Source organism: Archocentrus centrarchus, chromosome 4, assembly GCF_007364275.1.
Source record: "Archocentrus centrarchus isolate MPI-CPG fArcCen1 chromosome 4, fArcCen1, whole genome shotgun sequence".
NCBI lineage: Eukaryota > Metazoa > Chordata > Actinopteri > Cichliformes > Cichlidae > Archocentrus > Archocentrus centrarchus.
In genome coordinates, this window is record NC_044349.1 from 19529891 (window position 1) to 19549219 (window position 19329).

Here is a 19329-nt window from a genome sequence, read left to right on the forward strand (position 1 = left end):
CTTGAGATATATCCCTTTAAAAACATAATCACAAGACACTCCAAACTGACTCACCAACACAGTTCTTGCCACTTGTGTCAGACTCGTAGCCAATGTTACAGATACAACGGTAGCTTCCCCTGAGGTTCTCACATATGCCGTTCTGGCAGATGTCTGGATCCAAGGCGCACTCATTGATGTCTAGGAAACATCAGATTTTATTCAGAAGATGTTGAGGATTTTTTAACAATACTATGGTTGCTTTCAAATTTAAAAAAATCTACTCACCCCTGCCATCAGCTGTGATGCCAATACCACTGCTGCAAACAGCCTGAAACTCAGCTGGACAGAAAATGTTACAAAAATTACATTCAGATGAATTTATCTTTTCCCCTTTTACTTTTGGCTTCGAGTAATGTAATTATTTTCAGACGGTATCTGCTACCTCTAGAAAGAAATCAGTACCTCAAATATCAAATATAAGATGAACCAAAGAGGGTACCTGAGTTTCTGGCGGGGCAGGGTTGGCAAGGCTCCCCAAAGCCATGTTCAGGATTGGCACAGCAGCACTCTGACTTGGTCACTGCACCTGGGAATGGGCGCGAGCATGTGCCCATCTTGATAGCACCGTAGCAGGTGGTCCTCATGTGTGTGTCCACACACACTCTTCCATCTACATCAACAGCCAAGCCTGGTGGGCACTCACAGCGGAAGGAGCCCTCAGAGTTGATGCAGCGGCCATTCATGCAAATGCCAGGTGTCTGACACTCATCGATGTCTGATGGAGAGAGGGGGGAGTAATGCATTCATCACATCAAGTCAAGCTCAGGTTATCATTTAACACCATAAACATCTGACATTATCAGAAATCTTACAGTGTGAATGCTGCAATGACCACATATACTAAACAACCAATAGGAACAATGCAACACTGGCTCCATTGTGAAAAAAAAAGTAGTTGTTGGGTTTGTTTGGTTGCATGTGCCAATACAATGTTTGAGATTGAGGTTGAAAATCTCATAATACCTGCAATAAACTCTTACACTCTGTAGACATATGAAGGTAGAATTAGGTCACTGAGACTTTAGATTATCTGGTTTAGCCATGTATACTTGTACTCTTGAATGTTGAAAACAAGATATCTCAATAAAGATGCATAAGTTAATCGATCTTTCTTTTTCTGGGCTCAACATAAAAGCACTTTGAGGAAGTTTCAAATAGTCTGACTACTGAAGCAAAACTGAGCACAAATATGGTCAAAAGGGAATCTGCAGGATTTCAAAGAACACCAAATCTGTCATCGCTTTTTTGAAGCAGAACGTTGAACTTTTTGCCTGACTTTGAAACTTTTTGTAATAAATCGTACATACCAGTGCAGTAGCGCCCGTTAGGTGCAAGTGCAAAGCCGGGCTTGCAGATACACTTAAAGCTGCCGTCCTCGTTGATGCACATGCCATTTAGACACATGTTGGTAGTGGCACACTCGTTATGATCTAGAGTGGACAAAGAGGAAAAGTGTCATAAAGGTGACGGCTTTTGTGAAGTTCACCCTCTTCCTAGTTCTTTGCTCCTTACCAATGCAATTCTTTCCATCAGGAGTGAGCTCAAAGCCAGCATTGCAGATGCACTGAAAGCTTCCTTCAGTGTTGACACAGCGACCATTGCGGCACATCACTCCATTCACAATACACTCATCAATATCTTAAAAAGGGGGAGGGAAGATGGTTACTTATTTGTCTTTTAAATTAAAAAAAAAACTTTGTATTTATATATATTATAAGCATTAAAGAAAAATACTGCTTTCAGGATGTAATTTTGGTTTGACAGGCATACCGATGCAGGCTTGTTTAGTAGGGGTTCCCTGGTACCCCTCGTGGCACTTGCAGTGGTATGATCCAATTGTGTTGACACAGTCCCCATTGACACACGGATTACTCGCACACTCATCCACATCTGGAGTAGGGGAAAATTAAGCAAATAAAAGCTCAGACCTACCCATCCTGTCAGGGTGAAGAGATTTTGCTCTCAAACACAAAGACCATGATTTACATTTTAGAAGATTGAGTCACCCATACTTGAATCAAGTTCCTTATATTGGCAGAAGATGGCAGTGCAGTGCACGCAGTTAACTGTGAGACTGTCACAGAGTCACTGTGTCTGCCTGCCTGTACTGTAACAACTGACTGAATAATTCCACATGTACCCCCAAAAAGTATGCAGTGTGTGAGTGCATTTCTTACCAATGCACTCCCCACGAACATCCTGTTTGAAGCCCATGTTGCACTCGCAGCGGTAGCTTGTGGGTGTTGGGATACATCGTCCGTTCAGACACAGGTTGGTAAAGTGTTTGCACACATCGATAGTTTCATTCACAGTAAAGGTGCCTGAGAAAACACAACAGCCCCATAAACCAAACAACGCAAACCACAATAAAATGTGTCTGGATAGGCTCCCAGAGACTTTGTCTAGTGTCATTTAAAAGAATAAGTCACATCCACAGAGCAACAGACCTATATTTTTGATGCCTCCGCCATTGCCTCCAAAGCCTCCACCATTGTTTCCAAAGCCTCCTCCTCCATTGCCACCAGTCCCTCCATTGCCGTTACCATTTGGTACATTAGGGAACTTGAATCCATAGGGGAAGTGTCCATTGGGGTATTGAGAGAAACCGTGTACTTGAGGAACGCCCACAATACACAGACGCCTGAACTCATCTGCAAGAGAAAATAAATCACCAATCAGTGGAACCAAATGATTTAAATAGATTATTACAGCAATTTGGATTGAAAATACTTTTGAGTCAAGCCAGACTACTTGAAGCTGTAGCATGTATACACCTAAAATTAACTCTGTGATTCCTTCAACTGCAGAATTAAGGCCATCTATTATATGAACTAAGAAGAAACCACCTCTACTAAAGACATCTTGACAAACACTCACAATAGAGCACAAATGGGTTTTTTTAACAGTTAACATGTAAATATGCTTCTTTGTATGAATGTAATCCTCTTAGTTTGACAGTCACAATAAATCAAAACACACGCCACAATTTAATGGTGAAAGAGCCAGAACATTCGATAACAGATGAATTATGGGTCAGACGATCTCATTCAGCTGAATGCTTTTCAAATTCCAGCTTGAGTGAGGAGATGATGGCTAATTATCTTCACACAAATCCTTTCCATCCTTCTTTGTTTGGACTTTACTCATGACATCATGCTCATCAGCCTAAGTGAATGCCCTTGCCTCTATGTCATACACTACAACACAAACTCAAAACAGCTTCATGCCTGCAGTGTTTGGGGTCGTCTAGTTTTACGGTGCTGAATTAATTTGACCTGTCAACCACTTGTGCTCTCACGGCTTTTTAAAATCTAATTTTGTCTAAAACACCGCCAACTTTTTGTCAGCGGATGAAGGAAGAAGGTGATGGATGCTTTCTCCTCATTTCAATCTCATATGCATTCCTTTGAAAAAAATCAGCCAACATGTGTAGTTATCAACAACTAAAACATGAGATTTGTCCTCTGCCCCGTGTCTCACGCATACTCACCAGACCCTCTGACAGGGCACATCTCAGGGATCTGCCCTAAAGCCCAGCAGCGTCCTGTCTCACAGCAACACTGCATCTTGGTGAACTGGCCAGTCAGCTCTGCAGCACAGCGACCATTTGCCAGAGCAGAGAAACAGGTGCCCACACGCTGATCTGAAGAAACAGGAAACAGGATAACAGAAGAATATGAAAGAAAAGACCGTAACATAGGTTTAAGCTCAACGGTGAAAATCAAATAAAACACGGATCTGTAAAACAACATTTTGCAGTTCAGCTTCTGTGTCACAACATTTTAGACATGAAAATGTCTGATACATTACATATATATGAAATGTATTTTATTGCGGCATTACTGTGACACCTGTTAAAGGATACTGTACACAAAACACAAAATATATGAGCAGAAAAGTATAACGAGTTTGAATGTAACATGGGTGTGTATCGGTTCACGGCGACCTCACAGTAACATTTCAAGATTTCACACAAACAGGATGGCAAAACACAGCTTTGTCGCCCGCTGCTGAGAAACAATTTGAAAATTCAAATTCAACACAAGAATAAGTCAGAAGACCGTGCTGCCCTCTCCTAGGTGGCTGGGTTTCTATATAGGTTAGCAGTGGGAAAGGTTGCCCGGGGTCTCAACTAACAGCAGGCAACTGAAGGGCCACCGAAAAAGGGGTCTTATTTGTTACAGTTGGCCGGGTCAGGGTCAGAGGGGCAGGAGATGGGGTTGGGGTTCGCAGAGCATATGTAAGGAGTAAATTGAGGGGGAGACCTTTAAAAAAAAAGGTAAAAAAAAAAAAGAGTGAGAGAGTTTGTGCATGTTTATCTTTTTAGAAACTGAAAAGCATATGTGAAGGAGAGCTTTAAGTGCAGAGAAAAAGGAGTAGAAAAAGAAAAAGTAGAGTGAAGGGTGGGGGTCAGTGGGTGAGGGAGGAGCACAAGTCGATTAACTCACTAATGAGCCAGCAGTCTGGAATTAATCAGTTCCATGTGGAGCAATTCTTGCCAATTAGATAGAACATGAGGGGCTGTGCTACGTCTGGGAGCACATACAGTACAGTACACAGACTCACATTTACGGGAATACATACAGGTATACTTTCCTCTACATATTCACAAGCATGCACATTAAAAAAAAAAATACACAATTGCATGCAAATATGCTGGTACAACTATGTCCATACATGTGTGAAAGTACACAATGTACACAACTCCAAAACCAAAAACGTACACAAGGTATGATTGCGCTTTAGGCAGGGTGGAGGAAAAAGGGAACAGAGAGGGGAGGTGCTGATGAGGATGGTGATGACTTAAATTGGATCCAGATGTTGGTTTGCTCACTAGTGTTGCTCCAATGCACAAACATATGCTTTCATTTGGTGAGGTGTTTTTACAGACTGACTGACTGGACAGGTCTTCTTCTTCTCCTTTTTTTTCTTTCCCAAACTTTCACCGTGTGACGGAGCATTAGGCTCTGATTACTGTCAGCGGCCCCAATAGCTCCCACTGGTCTACTCCATTATAATACAGTACATCTAACCCCCCCCCCCCCCAGACGAGAACAAACATCCTGGCTCTAAAACAAGAGGCCAAGCAGGGAAGCAACATGCCCTACAAAATGATTTACTTTGGGGTATTTACTTTTTGCTCCAACCACAAAAAAACAAAACAAAGATATCATATATGGAAAATGTAGTGAGTCACATGTGTGTATTTGTGACTTTGAATCAGTGATTTGAAATATCCAGACCACATTGTTTGGTATAGTGGAGGATATGGATATTAGAGGATGTAACGGGAAAAAAGCCAAAAGGAAATATTAGGATAAATAAGGAGGATGAGAGTGTGAGAATACTTCAGTTTTGGCAATTAAAAGTTTGTTTTTTTTTTAAAAAAAGGAGAAACAGCCAGAGGAGACAGAGCAAGAGAAATAGTCCACTTATAGATGAAAATGAGCACCATTCCAGAGTAAACAGCAAGACCTTCTACTGTAAATCACTGAGCTGCTAGCTGAGGGAACGAGCTTTGGTGTGCTTTAGACAGAAGAAAAATGGAGTGAGAAAGACAGAAATAAAGTGGGAGAATAATGTATCACTTTAGGGGAAAAGCGAATAAAGGGGATGAAAGCGATAAAGGGAGAAAAATGGACATGTAAAAAGACAAACAGATGGAGAACAACTGAATCGGCTCACTGGAGCATGGACTCAGTGTGCAGTCTCTAACACAAAAATAACACAGACACATACACAAACACTCTTTTATGTACTCGTTTTCCTTTTACCTGATTTCACTAATACACTGGTTGTTGACGGCTATACGGTATCTAAAGGAACCACATTTTTGTGGAAGTCCCTTTGAGTAATGAAGGTTGTTAATACAAATACTAATTTGCATGGTTTTGAAATAAGGTGTTAAATCGCACAGGGATGTAAATTTTCAAAATGAGCATATTTTTTGGTCAGTACTGTCACTCTCTTGCTGGGGTTAGAGGTGCTCTCTTATATTTTCATTCTCTTTCCTTTGTTTTTTCCCTTTAAACAATACCACATGCTTGATGCTGAACAATCCACTATATGACTGCAAACTCGCTCACACTACCTGTGATATCAGCTCTCATTCTGCTTATGTGCGGTATGGATGCACACATATGCACATCTGGGCATGGCTCTTCTTGACATATTCACGCCAAATTACACATTTTCCAAAACAAAGCCGGGGAGCCAAATACTTTCCACAGATGATGGATGACACATGTGAAACTAGGAAATAACTTCAATATTAAATTTAAGAAAGAAAGATGGAAGCAAGGAGAGGCTGCCTGGCCTTCTGACGCTGAAATCGTGAAACAGACTGACCGTGAGCTGTCCGTTTTGGAGCAAAAGTTTGAAACAATATATTAGCGCCTGGCTGTGTTTCATTGCAGCTGCCATATGGGGTGAGGATTGTAAGGGAATTCCATACGCTTTCTTTTTCCATTTTCTCCAATAATAAATGTGTATATATATATTAACCTGATACTGTCTCATACTTTTCGTTTAATCATGAAAATTCCCCTTTTTGGATTTTTCTTACGATACATTAATTTGTACTAAACTCGTAAAATTATGTTGTATGGGAAAATGCTAGAGGGGCCACTTTCACAAGTAAATCATATTATGAGACATATAAGTCTTATGAGATGTATAATGCATGTAATATAAACATTAACTATCCATTTTTTCTATTTCTTTTCCATATGGTCTATATTAACACCTGGCAGCATTTCATTGGACATGTCAGTTAGGTATGTATTGTATGTGGTTCAGTGTGTGTGAATGAGTCAGACGGATGCTAACATTAGAACAAATTAATGCTGTCAAGGCCAAGTAATGCGTGCAGGTTTGTTTTTCTGCACATGGCGACCGCAGGTCTGCCGGCCAGCTTGACTCATCAGAACTCCAGTCACAGGAAGGAGTGATGGGGGGGTGGGGGGTGGGGTGTTACCGGCCAGATGTGAAGCCTTTAGCTAGCCAGGGGGTGAGGAAATGCACAACTGAAAGAGAAAGAAATGTTGAATAAGTGTGTTTATGTGTGTGTGACTCACCCACACATCTGGAGCCATCTGTGCTGGTGATATAGCCTCGTGGACAGGTGCAGACATAGCTACCAGCGGTGTTGGTGCATTCTCCTCCATCACACACTCCGGGAATGGTGCTGCATTCATTGATGTCTGAAACACGCAGTTACATCATAAATACCTCAGTTCATCTGATCACGGAGCGCATCTGTTGATATTCAAATATTCAGTTTTTTTTTTTTTGTTTGTTTTTTGTTAGGATGCAGTAGCATGCTGCAGTAAAAGTTTATTATATTGGAGGAAGAGTTTCTCCCTCAGGGAAAATGTAGGAAACCAAATGGATCTCCAGCCTACCAAAATGGAATCACTTCACTTCTGGTTTGTTCTGTTCTGGCTAAAACACAGTCTCATCAGCCAAACATGCAAATAGCAGGCACAACCCCACAGTAAACCATATGGCTAAGAGAAGGAAACCACATCTGTGTTAATCAGTGTGTCAAGGTAACATGAAAATAACCAATCAGAGGAAAAGAAAAATAACTGCAGGGTAGGAACAGGTACTTAAACATAACCTTTTTACCTTGAGTTCTCAAAAGTTCTTACTGTGTGTTTCTTGTTCACCCTTACATTTTGGGATTTAGTGTCTTGCCCGTATAAACTTAAGCAGACAAAGTTGATAGAAATTAAAATACCAACCTAGCAATTGGTGGAAAACCTGCTCTGCCACCTGAGCCATGGCTCAGGTGGCAGAGCAGTCAAATTCAGTCATCGTATATGTTACACTTAAATGAGAAAGAAATCTTACAGAATAAGCACAGTGAATAAATGAATGCAGATAATTATTTCCAATCAAATCAGTCCTGTTATGCAATAAAAAGAGACAAGCCAGTGTGGTGTAAATATAGTAACCACAGTTGCTTTCAATTTATAAATTATCACTAAAGTGCAATCAGAAAAGGTTAAAGGTCACAGGCTGACCAGAGTTAAACGTACCATGGCGTGAGTCAGAGACATTTTAGATGTCTGAGAGTATCCGGGTACAGGTGTTTGGCACGGCCGACCTCAGTGTGGCACAATGACGGAATTAAGTTGTGTTATTCTCTGAGAGGGGGCCTCATTGCTACATGATGCAGGAACCCAAAGTAAAGTTCCAGAAAGTATTGGGTTTTTATGGTGTGTCACACTTATTTATACATATATGTAATTACTGCACCACTGCGGGGCATAATTACAGCATTAGTGCAGTGCATAGCTCATGCGGTAATGTGCAAGGGTGTTTGTTGAATGTGATTGGCTAGAAAAGTGAAAGGTGTGGTGTAAGTGTTTGTCTTTCCAGGAGTGAAGAGCATGTAGCTTAAATCCATATGTCTTTTGTATATGTGCCTGCATCTTAGTGTGTAGTAACACCTGGTGTGGGGAGCTAAGAGGCTGTTCGTCCCCTGCTGACAGCAGTGGCAGAAGGCCTAGGTGAGGCTGTAAAAGCCCAGCCAAATAAACCTTATGTCAGCAACAGCAACAGCACACCAGACATTACTCCACACAGACACAGCGCTGAGGGACTGCCTGTGTGTGTGAAAGGAAATGTGTGTCACCTGAATAAATGTCTGCATCAAATCTGCTATGTGTGCATAACTGTGTACATAACATTCATTTATATGTGAAGAACTCAGCTATATGTAGATAAGCTGGAGTGTAATTTAATCAGTATTCATTTTTTTTAACATTTTCATAACTCTTATGTGTAAAACTCTTGAGTGTGTAGTTATACCGCGTAAATGTACAAGGATCTGTGAGTTTCGAGGCAACAGGGACGTCTGTGAGTAATGATTAAGTCTCCCAGATGCCATTAAGTGTTTCTTTGTTCAGCACTAACAGCTGGTTTTGAGCCAAAGCACTGTACTTATGTAAGCAAAATGAAAGGTGAGGCAGAAAAAGGAGAAACGGGATAAGAAGGGTAAAAAGAGAGGCCGTTTAACACAGCAAACTAAAAAAAACAGGTGCTTTGTTGGGCTCAGGTATGATCAGACACCCATGACATCTTAATTGCTCTTAATCTTAACTGCCTCAAAACCCAACTAATTTCACAGTGAAAGCTCTCAGAGTGGTTGTTTGTTCATTAGCTAGCAGCGTATTTCAATCAAAAAAAAGTTTCCCAAAGGATCTGGTCTGATTGTGAGGGCGATTTCACTAAACATGGGTTTCCTGTGAATCCACGACTTAACATGCCACAATTGTTCTGTTGTTTTTTTTACAAGCTTTGCAAACACTGAACTCTTTCTCCTTCACTTTGCATGGGCCAAATAAACATATGGCAATATAAATCTTGAAATCAACAGAATAACACTGGGGCTGAACTAAATTTCAAAATAATTCAATAATAAGACCAAAAGAAGTAGTTTGCCAAACCTCTTTCACATCATACAACTTAAAATGTTTTGCAGACGTTTTCTGGGGATTAAATTAAATTACAAAAGGACAACCAAGACACATTACTCTCACCTGCTACTAATATGTATCTCCAAAGTGGCCAACTGACCAATTCTCTGTCACTAGTTACTAGTTTCAAAGTTTTAGCCAGTCTGTTGCCAGACAAGCAGCAGGCTGGTTTCACAATAAATATGTGGTCAAATGTCTCCAAGGCCACATTAACAAGTGGTTTGAGTAATCAGATCACATTACGTCTTGGTGGTCACTTACGCTTGCATTTACGCTGTCTATGATTTGATTGCCCACGACCAATTTCAAAACGGGAAATATTTAGTGGGAGCTCTAGTCATGTTTTGACCACCCTGACACTGAAGCACAAAAGCTTTTGAAAAAGGCTTTAAAGTGTGCATAACTGTGTATACTGAGCTCTTTTTTCTGCTGTGTTACCACATAATATCACTAGCCAGTCTTGATCAATATGGTGAAAAGGGGTTAAAGTGGACAGTGTTCAGTTAATGAGCAATTATATCTGATAGGTGGTTTAAGACATGATACTGTCAAGAGAATTGATTTTTTTGTGTGCTGCAGCCTGCTTGCTCACATGCTTGCTCAGTACTAAGGGAATAATGATATCCCACCGCTCATGCACAGCTCCTTTTTCCCTCCTCATCACTGTGACCTGTTCATGCTGCAAATGTCAATAAAGTGAACTTCAGCAGCTAGCTGAGGGCTCTGTCTAGCAATACAGAAGGTGAATGAGCATAAATGAAGTGACGTTTATAATTGTCAGGTAGATTACAATGTTTTTAAGAGCGCAACAAATATAATAAAACACAAACTGTTTCTCTGCAGTTTGGACTACAATGTTTCTGCAAGCTAAAAGTATAGAGGCTATATTTTCCAGGGAGAAAAAAACTTTAATGTGTGATAAGTTCACTGTCAAACATGGAGAAAGAAGTAATTAAAAAAAAAAAGAGAGGACAGGAGAGGAAGATGACATATTATTTTTCAAAGGCAAAAACTGCCCAGTGGCATTTGAAAAACTGGAAATTTAAAGCTTAGGTAAGGTTCTTTTTTTGATCAGACACTGGATCTAATGGTTGGTGAAGTTATGTTTTTCATATTGTTAAGGCTTGATAATACAAATGGAAGCATAATAATTTGGGTTATTCAAAGGTTGCATGAAAACACCGAACAGTTTAGTACAGTTTAATGCAGGTTTGTAGTATTGAGGTGATGTTTATAGTAATGCCCTATGTTGGACTGGAGTAGGGCAGGCTGTGATGTTCATGGTCAATGTTAGGTTACATCAAGGGCTGCCAACATCAATTTAAATTTAAGCTGATTTTTCTGCTTATAGCTTATTGAATTCAATTAAATCCATAAAAAGCAGTAAACCTCAGAGCAGCAACAGCAGCATGCCAGCTAATCACAGCCTGTATGTTTAAAAGACAAAACTACTGGCGCTCATAATACAAATTTTAATACTTACAAAGTATTATTTGTAAGTGATTATTTTACCCAAGTTACCATCCTATGCCAGATATTAGGGTTTCCCCACCTGCCAAATCCCACTTTAATCCCTGATGGGGAGATATACTAACTGTTAACGTTTGGTGACCAGAGAGGGGCAAAAAGGTTACAAAGAGTTTCTAATTCTAAGATCCTAGTGTTTTTGGGGTGAACCTTCTTAGACCTTAGCTGTGTCACACCTCCTGCTACACAAAATCCAAGCTCCGTCTCTCCTTACTGTAAATCCTGAGCTGAGCTGACGTTTCCCTAAAATCTCTGGCGAATTCAGTGAAGTCATCCACCCAATTTCCTGCCTTATTCACTGAAACATAACTCACTTTTTAGTGCGTCAAGGTAATTGCTTCTCATGAATCTGAAGGTGGAAACCCAAGTTTCCAGCAAATATAAACAGTTGTGTTCTTCTTGTATCTGCTGCTGCTGTTAGTCCTGCTGCAAGCTAATAAAAGCAGAACGATAATTCATACACTGACGCAGCGCTGCAGTGGTCTTGTTCAGTAGAATAAATGTCATCTGGCTCAAACTGTTTAAGAGCTTTCTGTAATCCTCTCAGAAGACTACAAGCATATCGGCTTCAATCCAAAAGACACAACCCCTGCCTCGCTAACTATCAGACTGTTTAGCCTGGGCATCGTTTAAATTCCATCCAATCAACACACTGTAATGTGAATCCACTTGGCCTTGCGCATGCACATGCTTCAGTGTGCGTGTGTGTGTTTATGCGCACATGTCAAGACTACTTTAACTTTGAACACATCCCCACTTTTTAAGTGCATGTGGAGATTTGACAGGGGACAGGGTTGTAGAAAATCCACTTAATAGTCTTGGTTAATTATTAAAACAGAATTGTTTTTTAGCACATAATGAAAAGTCTAGATTCTCAATTGGTAAACTGGAATTAGGCCTAGAAAACATGTGTGACAGCTGTGCAAATTTTACTGACAGAGTGATTTTTCTGTTACTTTGTAAAAAAGAAGTTAGACCCTTAGCTTAGCAACCATGAAGTCAGGAGGAAACAACCTCTTGGTCAAGAACACTTCAGCAGGACAGATGGGAAGATGCAAAATCTGTTTATTATGCAGATGCTTTTATATGGCTACCATAATCTGAGAATATCTTTCTTAATTCTTGAATATCATTTGTGCAAAAGCAACTACTCTATTTAGAGACTTTTTAAAAAGAAAAATCTGACTTACCTTCACATTTGTGGGTGGTTTCGCTCTGACGGTGGCCAGCAGGGCATTTACATTCATAAGATCCAACAGTATTGATACAGTTGCCTCCAGAACACAGACCAGGCACTGCCTGGCACTCATCCACATCTACAAGAAGCAAGAAAATACACTGGAAATTACTGACAGGAAGAAAATGCACATAAGAACAAAAGCTGTAGTAATTCCTGGCATTTGCAGAGTTTAGGACGCACAACATCTTATGTGTTCAATAAAGCCAAATACTACACAGACTAACTTCAAACAATATGCAGAGTTTGTGGTATCAGTTAATGACACCTCAAAGGATCTTTTTGTGTATGGCAAATACTCTCTTACTGTAATACTGTGTTCTCTTGTGTTTACTTAACATTTTTGCTTTTTTGCAAAGAGAATGAGTTAAAACAGGCACTGAGTTGGCACTGGCTGCAGTGTCTAAGACCACATCCAGAAAGACCCGCTTCAACTCTTGCCTGAACAGGAAATGACTTTTTAAATGTACATTTTTCCCAGCATTCAATGTGAGTCACTTTTACCAGTATTGGGAATATGTCAATGGGCGTGCACTTTAAAAAAAAAAACATGAAAACTTCTGATCTTGCCTGAGGCCAGCCACTGAGTAGAGTCAGAGCATTGTGAGTAGCTAATTCTTCTTCTTCAAAAAAAAAAACTGAACAATATTAACAAATCTGTATACAATACCTCATTAATCTGTAGAGAGTTTGTTTAATTATCAGAGAACATTTGTTGCATCCTTTAAAGAAAGTCCTGTACAGTTAATGAGCTCTCCATGGCAAAGGCTGAGAAAGACGGAGAAAGAAAGTAACTACTGGCCAACATCCTGATGTGGAGCCTGGAGTTCAGTCCTTACATTTGGATTCATAGTCATGTGTGCTTTGTACTGCTGCCAGAAAGACGTTGCTCTGGGCTCTCTGGCGATTAGGTATCTTTAGTGTGTGTGTGTGTGTGTATGTGTGTGTGTTAAAGAGAGAAAAAAAAGACAGAAACAGATATTCTGAGAGAGAAGAAGCACAGACACAGACTTATGGAGATGAGTTATTGGCTCACGCTGGCATACCTATAACACATGAGCGACCTGGCAGCCCCAACAAAAAGAAAGGAAGTTGGGGAGCTAAATGGAAATAAATTACTGATTCCAGATCCATTACATTTGTCAGTTACCACCATAAATAATAAGTAAAGAAATTATACATATAGATGAGTGAACTGTGGAATTACCATCTGGTATGACCCTATCTTTTTAGGAAGACATGTCAATTTATTTGCCAGGCATTTAAATAATTATTGGTAAACACAGTATATTTTCTGGCCCCTACATTCAATCCATCCATCCATCCATACATACATACATCTGTGGGAACACCTCAGTGTTCCCACAGATAAGCTGTAGGAGATGGCTGGTGAGAGGGAGGTCTGGATTTCTCTGCTTAGTCTGCTGAGCATCAGCAATGCATTATGTCGCTTGACACAGTATGAACACAATTTGTTTTGTGTAGCAAAACTAACAAAAAATGCATCCACACCACACGCAGCTAGGCTTGAACCTATAAAGAAATAACATTGTGGCTGAACACAGCCAATAGACAATGAGCATCTACATGCATCCTGTCAGTTATTAGGTTTAAGGCTCTGGGCTTTGACATTTTGCAACTAAATTACAACAATTTAAATTTGAGAAATCTCCACCATGTGTGTAACTTCAAATTACATTTGTATTTCCTATAAACCCTATGCTGGTAATACTGACATGTGACCAGATCATGTGGAGATCAGTACAAAATTACTTCAGACAAAAACAGTCCCCCACCGTAACGGCATACCCAGGATAAAGCTACAAAGGGCCTGACTGGGCTTATTCTACAGAGGACATGACCTCCACATGTGTCATACATTGATGCAAGCTTATTGCTTTGTTTGGAAAAGGCCACAGGTTATTACATAGGCATGCAGAGAGCATCTAGTCTTATCCGAGGGGGTTCTGGGACACCAGAAGCTTGAATGTTGATCAAAGAGGGGAAATCTCAGGTCATGTTATCTTCATTCTACTCACCTGATTTTCTCAACTCTGTTATGTCTACACTGCATGCGTTAAAAAATAGTAAAGTAAGATGAACAATGCAAAAATATATATGTATATACTTGATACTTTATAGGGGTGTCCCCTGATGCTGTGTTGAAGGGTGTCCACGATCAAAGTGATTTGTTTTTGTTGACAGCTGCAGACGTTCCAGGCTCCAGTTGCCTAGGTAACCCTCCATCCTCTATGTTTTTCTGTCTCTGTCTCTGTCTCTCTCTCTCTCTCTCTCTCTCTCTCTCTCTCTCTCTCTCTGTCTCTCTCTCTCTCTGTCTCTGTCTCTCTCTCTGTCTCTCTGTCTCTCTCTCTCTCTCTCTCTCTCTCTCTGTGTCTTCTCTTTCTCTCGAAAACTCTCTCTCTCTTGTCTCTCTCTTTCTCTTCTCTCTCTCCTCCTCATCTCTCTCTCTCTCTCTCTCTGTCTCTCTCTCTGTCTCTCTCTCTCTCTTTCTCTCTCTCTTCTCTCTCTCATCTCTCTCCTCCTTCTTCTCTCTCTCTCTCTTCTCTCTCTCCTCTGTCTCTTCCTCTCTTCTCTGTTCTCCCTCTTTCTCTCCTCCTCTCTCTCTCTCTCTCCCGCTCTCTCTCTTTCTCTCTCTCTCTCTCTCTCTCTCTCCTTTCTCTCTCTCTCTCTTCTCTCTGTTCTCTCTCCCTCTCTCTCTGTCCTCTCTCTCTCTCTCTCTCTCTCTCTCTCTCTCTCTCTCTCTGTAGCTGCTTAAATTGTTTGTCTCAAACTTCATCTCAGGACCCGCCCACTTTGCATCAGCAGTGGTTATTTCACTCGTCATCGTTTCAAAATGCTGAATGTGATATATTGATGTTTTGGAGTTTTAGTTATTGGAATATCATTGATTTTTTTTTTTTTTTGTCTCTATTTTAATTCATTTATCTCTATGTTCCAATTTCTCTGCATCACATTTAATAATTTTCTTGTCTCAGTGTCTGGTACTGTATTTATCTTTCGGTTACTTTCTGTTTTAGTTTGAAGGTTAGTTTTCCGTTCTTCCTCAGTGTGGCTTTACTTTCTTGTTTTCCTCTCCTTTAATTGTCTTTACCTGGTGTTGATTGTTTTCACATGTGTTCTGCTCCCTCCTGTGTCTCACTGTGCAATCAGTCCCCCTCCTCTTTGTCAAGTCATCTGGTTATGTTCCCTTTTGTGTAGCCCTGTTTGTTCTTGTGTGTCTCTGGATTTATTCTCTGGCTCCTTGTAAGTCTGGCTTTCTGTTTTGTTTCACCTTTTGAACTTTGTAAATCTTCAACTTCTGCAATAGCCAAAAATAAAAGCTCCCTTTCATTTCACTCCTTTTTTGTTCTCACTCCATGTATTTGGTTCCTCGCTACAAAACATAACCTGATATGCTGCAGGTTTAGCGCAATCCTCTCACTAGTTTACAATGTAAAAATGAATGGTCACAATCAAATTTCCCAAATCATTTGGCTGAAACTACAAAAACACTGGATACTACTCGTACCACAGTGCAGCCCAATAGGATGTTTAAAAGATCCACCTGTCTTGGTGAAGGCCACCTCATTCTGTAGCAGCGCTTCTGTTTAAACATTTGGGTCTTGAAGCAAATACAGACTACAGAAATGAAATTGTATCACTTTTACACAATGCAACTGTTTTTAGGGGCCTACTTTACTCACTGTAGTCTTTACTTTACTCACTTTACTCAATGTAGTCTAGTAAAATGAAACTTGTTTCAGTGTACCCCTCATACTGTCTGAGATTAGCTGTATTGTTTATATATCAAATTTGGTTAACTAAGGAGAGAAATGAGCTAATACCTTTAATTTGGGAGAAAAGATGACTGATAGGGTGTACTCACAAAAGTGCTTCACTCTAACACAGCAATGCTGAAAGCACTATGAAATTAACAAGAGCTGTCACCTCTCAAAGGCCCACTCTGAGCCACTGCATGGACATATAGCTTCAGCTGAATAAAACCTTAACAGGAAAATACAAGCTTGTGTCCGGACTCTTGTGTACATGTAAACACCCTCTGTGTTGTTATCACTAGTCTGAGGATGTTGTACAGCAGGAGTTCCAGCTCAGACGATGATGGATAAAGTGATGGTTTGGATGTTTATCATGGTGTTTGTGCGTGGTTTGCGTGCATCTCTGTGTGTGTTATTACGTGCGTCCTTTTTCATCTCTGTTAACATGAAGTGGTAAGGACGTTTTGCCAGGTGTGTATACAAGAAGAGAAAGAGTGAGGTCTGACCTTGGCAGGCTCCAGTGCGGATGTTGGGTATGAAGCCTCGTCTGCAGGGGTGGGGCTGGGCAGGACACTGCTCGCAGGGGTGGCCCCACGCTCGGCCAATGGTAGCGCAGCAGAGAGTTTTGGTGCAGACGATTCCACTGAGCTGGCCCTGACACATCTGGTTGTTCACCTGGGTGAAACATGGCCCAGTCCTGTAGTCTGTAGTTTGACAGTGAGATAAATCCTTTGTTAATTGGTGGCTGACTTAATATTTAATTGACTAAATGATAAAGCAGTGATTCATTTCCTCAAGCACATCTGGTGCTGGATTAAACAAAACCACCCAGTACATAAATGAGACATTTCTAAATGGAGGCGGTACGGTTCCTGCAACATCTGAGTCTCTTAATTTCTTCCTTTCTTTCTTCCTTTCTTTCATTTACTAGATTTCTACAAAAAAAAATGGTGCAGCATTAGAAGATGATTTTAGAGAGATGACTAACTAGTCATTCAAATGCATCCCTGCAGTTTAATTATTTCAAGCATCAGTGGATCAAGCAATTGGCTTACAAAGAAGAGGACACAAGCAGAAAGTTTAGGAGTTCAGGACTTAAGATAAACAACAGTAGAGTTGGTTGCAGCCAAACAGGTCGGGTCAGGCCTACGGGTTCAGACATTAGCTTATTAAATTTGCTCACATTAATCTATAAAAAGTGGTTTCTCTCAGCAGGGATTTGGCAATCTGATTAGAATAACTGCTGCGTATTTAGAGTTTCCATTAAGCCCACATTTAACTGACACGCTGAAGCACATTTCTTTAACTAGGAGCTGATGGTAGGCTTAACAGTGGAGGGTTCAACTTCCACCACAATTATGGATCAACCATCTAAATAACTACCACGCAATGATGCTGCAGAGTATTTTCAGGCTTCTCTAATTTGTCATTGGCACAATGCATTTTATTTTGGCTTTGCAAAAACACATTCGCCAACAACGAATTCCTTAACACAACATATAACTAATAATAGCACATCTTGTGTTTGAAAGTAACACATCGTCTCAGATTCGACTCTTAAAAAAAGGACAGCTCAAACTCTGCAGAGCTCCAGTTCTATTTAATTGCACTATTAAAACTGTGATGTTTCCATCATCTGACCTTCATCTGGCCAACAGGGATGCATGAAACATCAGTTTTCACAGTGCAATAAACAGGTAAAGCTGTAAATTCACCGCATGCAAGCTGTTGATTTTTTTTTATATATATATTTGTTGTTGGCTCCCCCCCTTTTTGGTGCAGACATGGATGTATTTTTGTAGGCATGTAGAATTACACAAGCATGGTAACAACAGTAAAAATAATTGCACAAGTAATCAGCACTCTCGTGCTACACTGCTGCTTACCAGTGAAAATGGCATAATTTTGTTAACGGCACTTCACAAATCCCATTCAGTGAGCTCATGCTGAAACCATTTCAGCAATACGATGGTCGTCCTTTCAATCGCATACAGTCTAATGATTGCTTCTCTTGTGGGAGAAACCCTTATTAAGTTCTCTACAGTGGCGCCAAACTTAATATAGCCTTCATTAAAAAAAAAAAAGGCAGATTGTTAGATTGTCACAGGAGAGATGAAAGACTAACTGCACGGTTGGCTAGCCAGGGCTGTGACAGTTCGAGAAAGAGAGCTGCCTACTCAGCTCTGAAGCACAGAATGAGATGAAAGATAGGATTCAAGTAGTGGTGGCTGTCATTCTCCAGTCTTCTTGGCCCTATTAGTACCTTGTGCCATATGAAAGGGGATCACAAAGAATTGGGGGGGAAAGTACGAGAGGCAAAAAGAAAAAAATGAGCAGAAAGTAGGTCAAACTGAGCATGCATGCAGCAGTCTGCAGCTCTCGCCCAGCTGTCTTCATTTCTCTTTGTCCACTTTAGCTCTGTCTGTCTGTCTTTCACTCCACTCTGCATTCTCCTTGCATGCCTGTCATCTGCTCTTTGAGCTTTCATCTTCAAGTGACCTGGTATGCACAGTGCAGTGTCGACTTCGAGTATATGCTGCATTTATTCATTTTTTTAAATTCTAAAACAACATAATACCAGTATACACGTTCATAAAAAAAAAACACAAAAGAAAATTTACATTTAACTCCAAATTAAGTAAAAATAAATAAATGAAAATAAAAAGACAGCTGGTGTTTTATATTTTACCTGTGGTCAACAAATCCAATCCAGAATCTATGATATAGACCTGATGATCCAACTAAAAAGATTGCTCTTGCTCTTTATAATGCAAAAACATACCACTCAATACATTAATGCTTTTTGGACAATTGTGACATAGAGCAATAGGCTGTACACACACACATGCACACGTGCATGCACACACAGGTATTACGTGCAAGTTAGTTTCAATCTTTCAATGAAAGACAAATACGAAAAGTACAACAAAAAAAAACATATTGCTTGCTTGCTTTATCCTAAAAACTGTTTAACTTGGCATAAAAAGGGAAAAAATAGGAGGGAAATCCAAATTTATAAAAAATCATGGGTCTTCCAGCCTGTCTATGATTTTGTCTCTGCACCAAAAACATATGGACTCTCCCACGCTCAAATCATCGAACAACACTAGATAGCCAAACACAGCAGCCAAGTTCAGCGGTGTATGCATGTGTGCTAAATTAAATATATATGCATGCACATTCTTTCTCAAGCAATGCCCCACTGTTGTCTGTCTTAGACACACGCTAACACACAAGAATGCGCATACTTGTGTGTGTACAT

At 40.3% G+C, this 19329-nt stretch overlaps 1 protein-coding gene across 1 annotated transcript in view; it reads right to left on the bottom strand.

Moving 5' to 3' along the window:
* fbn2b (fibrillin 2b) overlaps positions 1-19329 on the bottom strand; it is an 81796-nt gene that overhangs the window by 23904 nt on the left and 38563 nt on the right. Inside the window, exons 7-18 of the mRNA XM_030727539.1 lie at positions 16574-16771; positions 12245-12370; positions 7119-7244; positions 3533-3685; positions 2490-2693; positions 2220-2363; positions 1813-1932; positions 1555-1680; positions 1350-1472; positions 482-757; positions 268-321; positions 55-180 (exon numbers count right to left, since the gene is read on the bottom strand). Coding sequence (XP_030583399.1) covers positions 55-180; positions 268-321; positions 482-757; positions 1350-1472; positions 1555-1680; positions 1813-1932; positions 2220-2363; positions 2490-2693; positions 3533-3685; positions 7119-7244; positions 12245-12370; positions 16574-16771 — 1776 coding nt within the window. The remainder of the gene's footprint in view (positions 1-54; positions 181-267; positions 322-481; positions 758-1349; positions 1473-1554; positions 1681-1812; positions 1933-2219; positions 2364-2489; positions 2694-3532; positions 3686-7118; positions 7245-12244; positions 12371-16573; positions 16772-19329) is intronic.